The 16,865-nt window shown below is 39.9% G+C and overlaps 1 protein-coding gene across 8 annotated transcripts in view; it reads left to right on the top strand.

Annotated features, from left to right (window-relative positions):
- The first annotated feature begins 257 nt into the window (after positions 1-257).
- The window catches only part of CadN (neural cadherin), a 111,868-nt gene continuing 95,260 nt past the window's right edge, over positions 258-16,865 (top strand). For all 8 annotated transcript variants that reach the window (XM_041776210.2, XM_041776213.2, XM_041776215.2 and 5 more), the window contains exons 1-2: positions 258-450; positions 13,545-15,283. In XM_041776210.2, the coding sequence (XP_041632144.1) occupies positions 13,726-15,283 (1,558 nt within the window). In that variant the 5' untranslated portion in view covers positions 258-450; positions 13,545-13,725. The remainder of the gene's footprint in view (positions 451-13,544; positions 15,284-16,865) is intronic.

The following is a 16,865-nucleotide window of genomic DNA, read 5'->3' on the forward strand; positions in this document are numbered from 1 at the left end:
CTATATGTGTGCGTGTCTCGCGTCGCGTGTTTGAGTGCATGTGCGTACGAGTGTGTGTGTTGAAATGGGCACAGCGAAAATAATTTAAATAAATTCGGAAAATTCTCCACAGCAAGCTCATGAAAATTCGATTCAACCATCAAAGAAAGAAATAATTTAGCAAAGCAAATACAACTTACGCCCACAACGGAATAAATATATACATATATAAATATATATATATATATATATAAGATATATCTAAGTGTGCGTGACAGTGTCGAATGTGCAAAGAAACCAAATAAAACAAAAATCAAACCGGGTTTTAAGTTTAACGCAAGAACCCAGAGAGTACTATAAATGTAGTAAAATACAGGCACTGGATAAAAATCGATAATTTGGATTAGTAGCTGAAGTTTATAACAAAAGTCGAAAGGAATTCGGAAGGAAAACACAAAGGAAATCTTAAAAGTAAGAGCACACTAAAAAAAAAAAGTATAACTTAAAAAGGAAGAAAGGGTTTTGTGATAGATATTTAACAAAACTTAAAGTGAAATGTATATATATGTGTTTACGGAAATATTAACCAAAATTGTTTAAAAATTGTGGAAATAATTCGAATCCTAAGGTATCCTTTAGATACAATTGTAATTACAATTTTGGGAATAAAAGTATCCCATTTTCCAGTGAATTTTTTAAACAATTTCACATGATTTTGTTTCTTTGTTTGAGTGTGTGTGTGTGTGAAGCATTTGAGGTTAACACACCTTAGACATATACACACACGCCGTACACCACACACACACACAACCATACACCGGGACATACGCTCACCCATACAGAGAGAGAGCGGAGCCCCAGCCCGAGAAGCCGCTGGGCTCTTTTGCTCCTGTGCGTATGCAGCAGTTTCTTTCTCTGTTTTTGATGAGCATGAAAAATCGATCGATTCCGTTCTCCCCCCCCCGTCGTCTGGAGCTACAATTATGCTTTGCCCCTTCCATCCCCGGTCCCAGCATAAAACAGCGGCTGCCGCTTATCAGCAAAAATACGAACTCGTAGTACTCCACATAGTTTCCCTTTAGGAAAATTGGCACCACTCTGCAAAGAGTTCGGTACTTTCCGGGGGGTTGATTTTTGCGCCCATCTGGAGAGACTGTGAGAGAGGAAAAACTCTCAGAGCTTTGCAGATTTTTTAGCAAGAGAGGGAGAGAAAGAAAGGAGAGGTTTTCACATATTTTCCTCTCTTGGATTGCCGCCATGTGGGCTGCACTTGTTCCTCGGCACTTTGCTTTGGCTGCGCCTTTCTTGCCGGTTTTCTAGTCTCCGCTTTCATGTTTGCTTTGTCGCGATGGGCTTAAAAAAGGATGGAAAAAGCAATGAAGGGTGAATCCAAGAAAAGTTTGCTTAAATGCGACTCAGGATATCTTTGAGATACTGTATCTGAAAGATTCTAAAATAAAAATAAATTTATTTGAAATGAAAAATGTGAAAATATGTGAGCTTCTTTTAGGATCATTAATAAAAACTACAAAATGAACATGTTTGATAAACAAAGTAATGTATTTTGAATGAAAATCCATATATAATATCGTCTTAAAGTATTTAGATTGAACTTTAACAACCCATTGAAATCTTCTTTAAATCTTCTGTCAATTTTTGCTTTACTAAAATCATTATTTCTCACATATTAAGCGCGAAATTGCCTATACAAAATTATTTCCATTTTATTGAAAAACTAATCACTATAATTTGTCAGGCAATAATAACAGACATAATTTGCAGGCAACAAGCAAACTATAATCTAGCAATTTGCGGGCAATAATGTAATCAGTAAATTGCGTCTACACTTTCGGCGTCCAAACAAAAAACCCAAGACCAAAAGCTCAAAGCGGTCCGGAGATGCTACACAATTTGGAAAAAAAGATACAGCAACAAAAAATAAATAAGAGGAAAAACATAAATATGAGTATAAATCTACGTGCCAGTCAGAAAAATAATAAAACACCGCCTGGTCGAAGAGAGCAAAATGTGGCACAGCGATTGAATCCACTGTGGTTTCAATTCAGTTAAAAAATAAAGTAAAAAATTGTACATTTAAAATAAATTAAAGGAATTTCAAGGGTTTCATAAATTAAGAAATGAGTACAACAATATTTAATTAATTTTACAGCTAATTTGCAACCAAAAGACCAATTTTACAAAATGAAAAAATATTACTAATGAAAGAGCTTTTTCTTAAAATCAATCTAGCTCACGAAAATCTATAAATTATTGTTTTAAAAATTATTTAGAATTTTAAAATCATCTTAAATTTCATTGCCAGACTTTCTTAAACCATATTGGTGCATCTTGGCCCACTGCTTGCCACTTTGCCATTGACAGCGTTGATGTTATCGCCTTGGTTCAAGCCAAAAGCGAAAAAAAGCAAACTGAAGACGAAGCGACGGTGACGTTGGCTTTCAACTGTGGGAATTGTGAGAGAGGAGCAGCAGAGCTGCTTGCCACCTTAAAAGCCCCAGACAGCCTCAAAGAGTTCTTGGCCAAGTCAATATAATTGACTTATCTGCGCTGCATTGTTCTTGCCGTTTGGGGCCGGGCCGAGACGAGCTGTTGCCATGGCTGCTTCGGCTTTAGTTTTTTTGTTATTGGCCCCGCAGAGGTTCGCTCCCTTCTGCGGTTGGCTTTTTTGAACATAATGAAGCTCGCTGGCCTCGTATTTGACTTATTGCGGTCGAAACCCGCCGCCGTCGAAGATGTTGCATAAAAAAAAGGCACAAGAAATTCATTGATCGATGGCGGCGGCGGCGGTGCGAGAAGCGAAAAAAGCACGTGAAATATTGGACTCTCTGGAAGGTGGATATCTAGAAAATCAAGACAAGGGGAAAGGGCTGGTCAATAACTATTGAGATTGATTGAGATTGCTTTGCGGTTGAATTGAAAGCAAAGCAGCGGGGCAGCAGAGACTATTTTAGCTTATGCAAAATAAAAACCATAAAATAAAACAAAAACTATCTAAAGACGACTTTGAGATACTTCGTAATAAGTACATACCCTGTGGTAAATTATTGATGGCATTATTATTTATATGCAACAAAAACTAATATTTTTTATAAGTTTTAAAAAGAACAATTGGCAATTTCCCTTATGTAGAGAATTTTCAATTAATTTTTTATGCATTTTTACCGCTAGCTAGCAACAAAAAAGGCTCAAATTATTAATTTCAACCTCAATTTCCTTGCCCGGCAATTTTCCACTCAAGCGACAAGTCAAGGCCCATCAAGACCGAAAAGTCAAAAGCAATTTATTTGAACCCTAACCCAGGAGAACTGACTTCTCAACGCACGTCTTCAGCATTCGATGTAGACAATAATTTGCCCGATGTCCGTGTTTACATTCCCTGGGATGCAGCAAAGCGAATTGTGAAATCGAGAATTTTAAGCTTTCAATGAATTTGCATGCCAGGCATTCGTGTGTGGCAAATATTTAAACAATTTCTCATTTATTATATTTCCGTTGAAGTTTCTCGAATTTTAATTTCAAGCTGTTTGCCTCTGAGCAGGGTCTTACTCAGAGGGAGAGTGTTTGCCTTGAGGAAAGAATTCATAGATTTTAAATATTGCCAAGTGAATATTGCAGAGTCAGATAGTATGTACACAATGCATTTTGTTATTTTCAATTATTTTAAATTGTTTTCAACTGCTGTTGTTTTTAATGTGAACCCAAGAAATATGTTCGAAACGGCGCCTTGATTTTACGACCCTCTCAGAAAGTGCCTACCTACGCCCCTGCCTCATAAATCTTCTTCGGTTTTGGGTTTTTCTTGCACTTATTTTCGCTCGGCCCGGCCAACGCCTTGTGGTCTCTTTGAGACGGGGCCATAGATGAAATGCAATGAAATGAAATCTTTATGAATGAAATTCCTGCTTAATGCATTCGTCCCACCCGAATGGCACATGTGAGCAGCATGTGTGTGGCTCATGCGAGAATAAAAAGCGGAGGAAGGGTCAATGTGGGCCAGTCCGACTTGCCACTCGGAAAATATTCCTTTTGCCTCTGCCAAATGTGCTTGCCATGCCCATGCCCATGCCCCGTTTCTTAATTGAGGCTTCTCTGTCATTTTCTCGGCATTTGGCATTTCGTTTCAGCGGCACTGCAGAATATGTCACTTCTAATGGAATTTTCTGTCCGCACAAAATATGCAAACAACTTCCGACCGAGGGCGGCGGAAATTTGTTTAAATGCAACCGAAGGCCTCGTCGTTGAACAAAAAAATAATAAAAAGAAGCAACCCCCTTTCCCTTCGGCTTACCATCCATATTTTCCGCTGCATTCCGTTGCTAATTGAGGACAATTAAAATTTATTAGCTGGCAAGAGCAATTAAATGCAGACACCCCGTCAGCGGTCGAGGGATTTTATAATGTTTTAAATAAAAATTATAATTCAAATGAGTACGAATCTACTTACTATTTTTCTCATTTGTTACGGCTTGTGTATTTAGAAATATAAATTGGAACTAAAAATATATATCTAGAACCCTCTATGATTAACATATATTCTCAAATAAAGAAAATAAACTACAGAATGACACAGCCATTGTTGTAAATCTTCTTCCTAACTGCTTTCAATCAAACTTGTAGAACACAAATGAGTATTTTGATGGTACTTATGGTATAATTCTAAAGAGAACAAACCCAATTCCTGAATAACAAAAGTGGAACACGGATGGCAATCATTATCCTATGAAACTTGCTTGTCACGGCTTATACATACAAATAATGTATCTGCCGGTTGTCGAGTATCTCGGCAACTCTCACATCCTTCAGCTCCCTGAGGGCTAAGCTTATAACTCTAATAAGCTTACATCAACTCATATTCTGAATAATTGCATTTGCCCTGGCATTGTAGAGCACACAGGGGTCAGAGCAGCTCCCACTTCCACTCTGGCATCCACTTGACAATCAATCAATCTTAAGTGGAGAGCTGGCAAAACGAGATCCAGCATCCAGTGGGAGATTTATGGAGGGGGCATTAGCTGCTAATCTGCATACTGTGTCAAATGGCGATGTGCAGCGGGTTAGTTTATTTTTCTCCTTTTGTCGTTGCCAAGTGGCACTTGCAACAAATTGGAGATGCAGCCACAGCTGCGGGTGGCAAATAAAAAACGAGCTGAATCAACTCGGAGGAGGAGGGGGTTTCTAATTTAACCAGGGAGCATCTTAAATTTTGTTTTCCTTATTTTCGCCACTCTTGCCGCACTGCAGCACCAGCAGCGACGGCAACAAAAACAATGGAAAATCAATAGGAATTGCAACCCCAAGCAAAAATCATAGTCTGTGATCCGATGTCTCGGGTCGGGTGATTGCCCTCTTTGCCGGTTGCTGCGGTGGTTCTCGGTCCTCTGAATGAATCCATCCTCCTCCGGGTTCCCGGTCTCTCCCGGATACCCGCCCCCGTGTGGCTCTCCACTTCCTCCTTTGACAACAGTTCCGGCATCGTGTGTGTAAGTGTGTGTGCCAGAGTGTGTGCGCCAGGGATATTTATGTGTGTGCGCTCGCGCATCGCATCCTTTTTATTGCACAAAAGCAGGATACACTGGGAAAAGCTAAAGTTACTAAAAAAGTAATTTGAAATTGGGAGAAAACTAATTTAAAATTATTTTGAATCTTTCTTAATTTAAAGAACCATTTAAGTTGGATAATTTTTCTAAAATTTATTAGTTTTATTGGAAATCCCTTTATTATATTTATTTTCTTAGTGCATGAGGAGAATGGGACAGACCTTCCGGGGGTTGGGCAGCTGAGGGTGGTGACGACAAATGGCAAAAAAAAAGGGACCGAAGCGGCGTGTGCGGCAATACTTGTGACAAATCTGTAGGAACACAAAAAAAAATGCAGATGTACGAATACGAACATGAGGGGTGATCCACCGTCCACACACAGGAAAGAGTAGAACGTACGAGCTGCGGTCTGGCGCTATAAAAATGTAAAATTCATTCAGGGAACACCAAGGAGAAGACGCTACGCGACAGCAACAACGTGACTGCGCATAAATACGTGAAGGAACAAAGAGAAAGGACGGAAGACAGAGACAGAGAGAGAGAGAGAGAGAAAGAAAAGAGAGGAAGGAGAAATAGATACTAGGGAAATCGATTAATTTTTCAGGAGAAATCAGTTATAAGTATCAGTAATACCTAAGGCATTTTACGAGAATAAAATAGGAAGTATTACTCTAAGCCTTAAGGGAACTTATTTAAATTTATCTAAAATATTACAAAACATCTTAATAACTTTAGCTGTTCAACATTTAACATTTATTTGTAAATATATTCAACAAATATTACAGATTTTTCCATTAACTTTGTGTTGTGGTTTCACCAGATTAGCAAAAATCCTCTTATTTATTGTCATAATTTATAGGTTTATCTTTGTGGCTACTAATATTATTTTAGTAAATTTATAGTAATAATTTTGCACGTTGCCAGTTTAATGGATATTTTAAAATGATTCCACACCTTTCCCCAATTGATTCTGTGGAATAATAAACACAGCATTGTACTAAGATCTTCCCTTGGGCATTCAACTCGCATCTGTTATTTATTTAGGTGTTCCAAATGCCGAATTTATTCCCACTTGGGGGGTTTTAACGTTTACGCCGCTTTTGTTGTTTTAACGGATTGAAAACGCTTTCCAACTAATTCTTGTCCCCATTTGGGCCATTTATGCGGCGGATTGGTTCTCAATTTAATTAGTGTTCGGGGCTTTTGGGCCCTAAAATGTGGCACACAGTCGCTGGAAGAAAATAAACGACAGACACAACAATAATCGGGTGCGAACACCGCGACTGTAAACAAATGCAAATATTTAACCTTGATGCTACATTTTGCATATTTACAAAAGCATCTGCAGCAACCCTCGTACATACACGGAGAAAAAACAGATGTATTAGATATATAAAATAAATATATAGAATGGAAATTAAATTTAACAAATAGAGTAAGAGTTCTATGGTTACAAAACTTTTAATAAATAGCTTTGCATACTTAAAAAATATTCAAAAAAAAATTTCGACATTTTAAGAACTCTGAATTCTCAAATTTTTCCGAGAACTAGGTTATATTTTCATTAGATTTCGTTAGAAAACCAAACCAAATTAGTTTTAGATACTTTATTTCAATGCAAAACATTTTTTTTCCCAAGTGCATTGGCCAGTTGAATGGCCTTTTGCCTATGACGGTCACTGTACCGAGGCACCCTCTCACCTTTGAATTGATTTTGTTTCCCTTCTCGCCCCTCATCGATTGCAATTTTTACGTTCTACATTGTTTGTTTTGTATTCTGTTTGGTGTTTTCTTCTATCTTTTTTTTTTTGCCATTTTTGCTTCTATTTGTTTTTTACTTAATTCAATTTTAGTGCATTGCACTTTTTGTGCTGACGCTGACGCCGGAAGTGCAGCGGAAGGTGATGAAAGGGGTGGAGGAGCGGTTGTTCGAGGTGCGGTACTTCCCCTGTTTCTTTCTTTTTTTTTTTAGTCAGCCAGTCATGGGTTGTAGTTGCCATTTGTTGGCGTTGTGCCAACATTTCTTGCTGCTCGAATGTGTTTCAGTTGCTCATGTTTCGTTGCCTCATAAGTTTTTGGCACATTTCATGCTTAATTCAGTTCCATTGTTGAACATTTCTCGTTAGCTGAAATAATGTCCAAAGCCTCGTTTCTGGGTTTTATATCACGAACACTTGCGGGCAAGGTATATTAGAATTTGGTGTATATGTTTGCCATTTTGTTGGAAATATAAATTGCAAATGGTTCGTTTAATCGGCTTAAAATTGTGGCATTGCTGTCGAATTCTTCTATTTGTTTCAGATTTATAAATATTTCCGTTGGCAATTTTCATGTTAATGCCATTCAAGGTTTTTGTGTGGTTCAGTTATACCATGATTTTATTTTAAAGTTTTAAATCATTGAGATTTTGCTTCATTTTTAAGACCTTTATATTTTTATTTAATTTATTTTCTAGGGTTAAAACGCAGTTCTTACTCGGTCTTTTTTCCAACTTTCATTGCATGCAGAACGCAAAGTTAATCCAGGCACACAAAATTGCTTAATCGTCTCTTCCAAATAAAAGTAATCAGCAATTGCCAACAGCCGCCTCGAGACCTGCATTTTCCCCATTTAATGGTACATCGAAGAATTCGCTTTGCACACGCAAAATACGAGTGTGCCGGAGAGCGCTCACAGAAGCCACCGCAAAAAGCCAGACAAAAGTCTGCAAATTTAATTAAGGCGTTACCTCTATTCAACACCTTGCAGGGGTTCGCAGTGAGGGGAATAAAAAGTTAATTTCTCCCCGGTGGAATTCCCGGAACCAAGACAGCAGGGAAGGAAGACAGAAGGGTTTCGGTTCGAGGTCCTTCCTACATTTAATTGCTTAAAAGCTCGGGCCATATTCGGTACGCTGCGAGCCAAAAGCACTTTTGATTAACTAAAATTGTTATTACATGGCAAGAAGCGGACAAAGGCGAAATTTTCGTTATTTGTGCCTTCCTCCAGGGTGCCACTTAATGACATTATAATGGCCAATTGTTCTGGCCGGCAAAAGAAACTATTGTAAATAGGGGGAAAATTCGATTTGTATTCGTTGGGAATTAGATTCTGATAGCTTTCGTGGGGTTCTGCTATTAGAGGAGGAAATTGTTTGATGGTATTATTAGTTGGTATCCAGTATCTTATATTTTCAACCATTTATTTCTTTAAACGATTTAAAATTGTTATAAAATATTAACTTTTCTAGACTGAATTAAAGTTTAGAGATTCAAGATTCAAGATTTTCAGCAGTGTAGCTGGCTTAACTATGATTAGGGCACATCTAAAACGTGGCACGCAGCCTGGCTATCATCATTTTGGACCAACCCATTCCCGCACCTACCTGAGTTATCATTATCGCTAAATTCCAGCAGGTTTCTCCCGCTGACCAAGCAACCAACCAGTCCCGAGGTCTCTTCTCGAGGAGGCGTGTCACCAAAGGCTGCCCCTGTGTTAACACGTAATTTGTTGGCCAGACAGCAGGAGGAGGAGGAGGCGAGTATCAGGTTGCTCTTTACCTGGAGTGTGTGTGCCCGCCTCCGCTGTGTCTGAGCCTTCTGAGCCTTCACCTGGCTACTGTGTGCTTACGCTTCTTGTAGTCGGGCTTCTTCCGATATGCAAATATTTGGATCGCATGCATTGTCTGTGTGCGCAAGAAATCCTTTGGCGCATGGCAAAAAAAAAGGAGGAGGAAGGGAAAAAACAGAAACCGAAGGAGATGGGGAAATCGCATACCCACATAAATAAGAAAAGAGTGCGTAATGACTTTATTTATGACTCGGCCTGAGACAATAGCCCTGGGCAGTTGAGAAACCGAACCGAATGCGATATTTGCATGCCAAAGTCATTTTCTGCTCCTCGCCATCCTTTTGCGAAAGTGTTGACAGGCCATAAATACTCGCAGGACACGTCGATTTAATGAGTTTCTGCCTTCTGATTTCACGGGAATTTCATCTCGATATTATACTTTATTTTTCCACCAGGCCTGGCTCCAATTTAAATAGCAAAACAAGCGAGCGCGCAAGCCAATTAATCATTGTCTGCTCAATTTTTCATTGTCACCGAGGAGAGGGTCGCATTTTTGGCTGGGTTTCCTCCCTATTGCATATTTGATGAAGCACTCTGCTCGACGCAGTCCTGTCAGCCATTCTGTAGCCATTTAGGAGGGACATACAGACCAGATTTTCGACCCGCCCAGTAACAAAATCCTAAATCCTAAGTCCCAAAGCGTGTTCACCCCTCCCCCAGCCACTGTCTGGCATTCTATTTCCTTTCAAATTTTCTACCTGGTATGGGGAGATTTCGGGCCATTGTTGTGTGGAGTGCCACGCGCTGGTGCCACAATAATAAAACTCTCCTCGAACCGAGTGTGTGTCTCTCATCGCCTTTGATGAAGTGGACTTGGACATGAGGAGTTCCCTGTTCCGAGCCCTCCATCATGTTCCCATTTAGGGCTGGCTTTTGTTTAGTTTTTCATTTGCATAATTTCCTGGGGGTTGCCCGCAGTTCCTGGTAAAAAATTTGAATTAAATTTCTTTTTTTTTTTTGAATTTATAGAAAAGTGAAAAAATGTTTTTTGACCTTTCACAGAGGAAGCGTTTTGCTACTAAATGAGTTGTAAATGGTTATGATTGTTCACCAAAATATGAGGGATGTGAAAAGGGGAGAGTTTAAGGGGAAAAAATAAAAATATCTGCAGTTGTAGGGTCTTCCTTTATAGTTATTATATTTATCAATTTTATTCTATGCTTCAAATAAGTAATTTCAGGGTTTTCTTTTTAAATTTTTAAGGTTTATACCCAGCAATATTCTTCATTGCCCATTAAAAACCATTTAATAACCTTTATTTAAACGACTCAATTCGTAAAATTCAATTCTTCCCTGATTGCCACTAACATAAAATGCCAAAAAACAAAAATGAAGGCAACAAAAAGTACAAAAATTTCCATAAATCGGCTTTGCTGCGGCAATAAAAGTGAGTGGAAAGCGTCAAAGAAATCGTCAGTTCAAATATGGGGACAACTTTTGTTTGTGCGGGTGAAGCGGGAGTAAATAAAATATGAAAATGTGAATTTTAATTGCATGCCATTGGGTAATATACTCCAAAGGAGAAATCAATAAAGCGTCCCATTGGCAAACAGTCAACAAAAGCCACGGAATGTAGAGGCAAATATATCGATGGCAATTAAAGCTTCATTAGTCAACATTCATTTGACATTCAATCCAGGAAATTTTGGGCAAGCCACAGGCCCTAATGTATGCAGTCTGTTACGAGCTTCGCTACTGAAACTTGTTAAAAACTGTTGCCAGCAGTTAAAAATCTAATAAACAATAAGACGGCAACGCCTTGAGCTCGAATATATTTCTTTGTCCATCCGAAAATGTATTCACACTCGAGTTCTTTTGGGTTAACACTCTGCAGGTGGTCTGTTGGCGTTGATTTTTAATCGATTTTAAATGACTTTAATGGGGGGAAAGCCCAAGGTGATGCTCTGTGGGGGCGTTGCCTAAGCTTTGTCATTTTTATATATATTTTTTGGGGTCTTCGAAATGCATTAATCCACCTTAAGGGTATCTAGAAAGTAGGCCGGATTGATTTCACTAACTGATCTTTATGTCAAATTCAAAGATACATTTCCATCAAGTTCCATAAAACCCTTGGGCAGCTTCCAAATATTTATGCATATCATTTAGCTATTCTATTGCGTGCCCTTTGGCTGCCATGACGCATCAATCAATCGAATGCCTGAATAAATAAATAAATACAAGGAATTCCAGCATCACATATTCATTTATGCCGAAATGTAGAGCTATGCATTGGAGCCCTTTTATCCAGCATATTGTTGTATCGCGTTTTATCTTCGCCTTTAATTAAGTGACACTATGAAAAATACAACAAAATAAGCAAGACAGAAACAAAGTTTTTGGTTTTTATCCGGCAAAACGGAGAAACAAAAGCCGAACTGTGTTTTGATTAATCACAGAGTGGGGCATTTCAAATGAATTTTAACACGCAGAAGCAGCCCGAAAGCTGCCGCCAATCAAATTAGGGAAGACAAAGAAATGATTTTGTTGGAAGCCGAATGTCGAATGCCGAGAGAAAAAATCGTTTGCCAAACAAATTGTAAATGATTTATAAGGCCTACATCCCGAGCTTGTTACCCCCGAAACTATGGGTTTATTAGCGGCAGAAGCGAGTTATGCAAATGGCCGACATTTCGATAATTTGTTTGGTAGTCAACTCCGTCAACTGATTAGCAGATCGCACAGATATGGCTAAGGCTTTCGTTTTACTATCTGTCTCCGCTGCCGGGGACATTTTCATAGCTAATTGCAATTAAGATGCCGCAGCACAGATAACCCAAAGAGGTGAGAAATAAACGTATGTCTGGCTCTGGGGCATTTTCAAATTAGGAGACATCGTTGAACAATTTTAAATGGGCATTGATTTTGTGAAAATATTTGGGGCAGTATTACCTAAATGCTGTCATTGTTTACTTATGATTGAAGTGCAAATTGGAAAATATTTTTCTTTCACTGATACAATAATAAATGTTCTAGTATTCGGACATAGTTTATACATTCAAAGTTATTTCAAAAGTCACGCATCATTAATAAGACTTGTTACACACGTGCAACTTCAACTATAATTATTTTTCGTTAGGTGCATTTCCTTTTCTAATCACCTCGGAATCATTTGTCAACGCATACCGGTCACACCCAATAATAAGTCAGGCCATATAGTTATAAGATCATTAGTAAACAATTTCCCCCTGCTACGGCAATTGTTGGACCAGAAATCCTCCTCGTTGAGAGCAAACGCGTAAAAAGCAAATAAAACCATTGTCAACACATTTTGGGATATACATTTCGAAATGGTCAATAGCCAAAAAGTCGGCGGCGCCTGTGCAGCTGTTATGAAAAACTCTGAAAGCGGGAGAAGACCTTTTCCCGGCTACCCCAACTTTAGGTAGCGAAATTACAGGGTGCGTGCCGTTGTCGGATTAGAGGGAAAAGAGCCTAGATGTGGCGTGTTGCACATGGGGTAATTAAAATAATTTTCTCAATGAAATTTCTGTGTGTTTTCAAGGCCAGCCATGTGTGGCACACATACACATTTCTGGGGGGTGGAAATGTAAGGGAACTTTTGGAATTACGTGGAACCTGGGACAATGCAGTTGCCGAGGCGTTATGTAGAGCGTGTCAAGGGAATATCAAAGAGCAACCGAAAATCCCACATCCTGTGCAAAGTCCTTGACTCAAACAGGCTGTGACATTGTGGCCCTTGCCGTCCCACTCTTCCTCTGTCTCTCTCTGAAAGTATTCTGAATATTAAATATTTTTGCTAATATCATTAAAAAGTTTTTGCTTTGTGCAACAATTTCAATGCCCTTTGAGCTTGTGCCGCCTGCCACATGGCAATTAAAATCTAAAAAGTTGATACATTTCTGAAGCTCAGCTGGTGGTTGTCTAAGTGATGATGATGTGTTTTACAAACTTACTACTTTATATTAAAGCAGGAAGGCAATTTAACTTGTGAAAGGGAATTTTTATTTTATGTAATAGTTTTAAAAATTGTAGTAAAGAGTTTAATGATGAATACACTTCACTGATAAGTTCCTCCTAATACTCTAATACCCAGCAAGACTCTAGTAAATAATTGAGTGGCTCTCCTAAATGTAATATTACTTATTCATATAGCAAACTATCTAGTCAGGTATTATCAGTTCAATAAGCCAAGTTTTAAATATTTTATCATCCTGTGCAGCCATTACCCTCCACGAACTCTCCGTAGAGTCGAATCGACTTTCCTGCATACTTGATTAAGCTTTTGCCGGACAGGCCAAGTGTTATTTATTTACCAGTCCCATGAATTATTCACTTTCATTGACCCATAAACTTTGCACAATGCCCGTAAATATTTACCCGAAGCGAGACCTACGACTAACCACAAATCAATTTCCATTTTCCCCACTTTATTTGCAGTTTACGGCACGAAAATGTATTGATCAATAGAGGAAAAAATCAGTCTGGCCAAAGGAATTTACCCATGAATAACTCAGGTGTAAAGTGTAAAGCCGACAATTGAAAAGGGAACGGAGGAGAGAGGAACGAAAATCAGAGAAAAGTGTTGCGAATAAACGGGATCGAAAAGTGCCCCAGCAAAATGGCGGCACGACGTTGCCTGGACCAGCTCAGGCAACGTTATATAACCAACAGAATTAAACTCTACACCTGCGCGATAATTCTGATATCTCTTCAATTAGTAGCGGCCGAGGAGCAGACCACATTCGCCGGCCTGTCGGCGGAAAATGCGGCACGAATGCTGGCCGGGAGTCCTGGCGAGGTGGAGAAGCCATCGCCGCACCACAGCGAAATGTCCTTAGTCCTCCCGCACGATACCTATCCCGGATTCAGCATTAAAAAGTTCAAAACCCATCCTGTGAAGGCGAACGGCAGCTCGCATCCTGCCAGCGGAGCCAGTGCCTATCACATGCTGGATAGCGACTACTCCAAGTACTTCACCGTCCTGGACGATGGTGTGGTTATGACCACGGCGGACATATCGCCCCTGGTCAATCGTCCGGTTCAGTTGGTGGTTGTCGAACAATCGCCTAATGCCACCAACACCCACAATCTCCAGTTGTTCGTGATGCATCGCAACGACATGTTGCGGTTCTCGGGCTCCCTGCTCGACGCCAGCGGAGAGGTGAGGGAGAATCACCCGCCGGGCACCAGGGTGAGGGGAGTGCCCCTGATGCAGGCCTTCAGTGGTTCCATTCTCGACGAGGAGTTGGCGAAGCCCAAGAAGGTCAGGTATACCATCATCGATGGCAATGTGGACGACGCATTCGCCTTGCAGGAACGCAAAGCCAACCAGAATGTGCAGATTAATGCCAAGTCCCTGGTGATTGATGGCGATGACGAGTCCGGTGTTTGGTTGGTCACAAATCGGCCTCTGGATCGCGAGGAACGCGCCCACTATGATCTCTCGGTGGAGGCCTCCGATGTTGATGGCCTGGACAAGACAGTTTCCAAAATACAAATCACCGTTTTGGACGAGAATGATAACAGACCCATTTTCAAGTCCCTGGACTACAAGTTCGCCATCGCCGGCCAAAAGGCTGTGAATATGGATAGCAATAGCAGCGTGACATACAAGAGATTCGCGATTCTGGGCAAGGTCGAAGCCACCGATGCCGACGGGGATAAGATTGCCTATAGACTCAAGACTCCCAGTAATGTGGTAATCATTGTGCCGCAAACCGGCGAGATAATGCTGGCAGGTGAGCCCACTTCAAATGAGCTCCTCGTCGAGGTGATAGCCCATGACTTGAGGTATCCCAGTCTGTTGAGTGCCCAACCGGCCAAGGTTCTCTTGGAGTTTTTGGCACCCGAACCCGTTTCGTTCATCATGCAACATCTGGAGCACGACGAGATTAATAACCACTCGCACCACCGCGAAAAGAGGAGAGTTACGCGAGCGGTTCGCCCAACAAAAAGGATAGAATTCACCGAAGCTGACGGAGATACCGAGGGAAAGTCGGTCTTTCAATTGGAAAAGGAAACGGATAAGGAAACGTTCAAGATCAGGGACGATAATCCCTGGGTGACGGTGGAAACAAATGGCGCTGTGCGAGTCAAGAAGAAGTGGGACTACGAGGAGCTGGGTCCCGAAAAAACCATCGATTTTTGGGTCATCATCACCAATATGGGACATAATGGTAAGTGGAAAAATTTATATAAAACTTTAAGGGAGAATATTTTAAATTATATACATAAAAGCAACTGGTTCTAAGTAGGAATACAAACTATACCCCCTAAAAAACTTTTTTATATATAGAAAAGTTAACTAAATTTCACTCCTATATTTCTTAAAGTTTATTTAAGTTTGCCATTTGGGATACATTTATTCCGCTCTTTATATTCAGTCTGGAAAAGCAATTAGCCAGCGTTCACCGTATTTATTCAGAGATTTATTGAACCCACCACGAGAGCTATTTAATCTTCCACATTAGCACACAAATTTGTTCAGCTGTTTATGCATAATTATGTGTATCCGAAAAATAAATGCGTCTGCATAATGAGGCCCAGGCAATAACCGCATAATGGAAATTCAGGGAGGAAAATTATGAAAATCAAGGCAGAGGATATGACCAAACCAGACTAATTGGATGCGCTGGAGGGTCAATCAATGGAAAAAAATACCATACTGTCAAGCGTTTTGCCCAAACATCAGTTGATGTGCGAAAGAGTAATAGCTAGAGATACAATTTTAAATTTTCCCTGCAATTTAGGCAAAATTCTATCTGATTTTTGATAAGCTGACAGTGCAGAAATCCACTCGAGGATGCTCAATTCTATTTTATGTTCACATCAATTTTGGTAAACTCAATTTCCACAATTAAATGCAAATCACTTTGTGTTCTTCTTTGCAGCATCTTTTGTTGCGATAAAATGGCAAATTGCCTTTCAAATATTCGGTTGACAAGGCAAGCAATTGTAGTCGATGTAAAAAGGAGTGGATAAAATGCACAGGGAATAATATTTTTTATTTATATAGTTTTCATAAACGGATAATTTATAGGAGCTTTTTAAGAGATTGACAGTAGCTATTAAATGAGATAGTTCTGAAATTATTTAAAATTTACAAAGTTCATGACAGTTGATATTACATTTCAAAGGAAATCCTCAAGGTTTAGTTGCCATAGCTTTCTTTTCTGTGGCTTTCCCTTTTATTGACAGCTTCTGTATTTTAAGTGTCATTTGAAGCGTGGCTCAATAAACAAATATTGAAGGAAAAACAATCCAGAAACCATTCAGGCATCAACCGGACAGCAGTAAACCAAGTAAGGAGCCACTGGAGCTGAATCCTGAATCCTGAAGAGCCCCAAAAACCGCATTTCTCCTCCCCATTTTCTGCAGTCCTCGCTTTTGACATGAGTCGAACGAAAGGTTCAGCCAACTGACAGCTCTCTCAACCCGAATGTCCAAGCAGAATTTGTACATTCAGGACAAGTTCATGAAATGTTGAAAAATATTCACAATACAGCACACTCCCACACTTGTTTCATTTAAATCCGCGGCGGGTGCAAGAAGGTTGGGAGAAGGGAACGAGGAAACCTTCCTCTGCTGTTTTCCGCATTGCTGGCGCTAATTGTTTCGGTGAAAACTGGTGGATCCAGCCCATTTGACACCCTTGCACCCATTTTGGACCCCCCCTTTCGACATCTTTCCACCCTTTTTGGCCCCCCTTTGAACCCATTTCAACTCTCTCGACTGTCCATCTGTCAGTCAATTAACTGT

This window comes from Drosophila kikkawai, chromosome 2L, assembly GCF_030179895.1.
Source record: "Drosophila kikkawai strain 14028-0561.14 chromosome 2L, DkikHiC1v2, whole genome shotgun sequence".
In the NCBI taxonomy this organism is placed as follows: Eukaryota; Metazoa; Arthropoda; class Insecta; order Diptera; family Drosophilidae; genus Drosophila; species Drosophila kikkawai.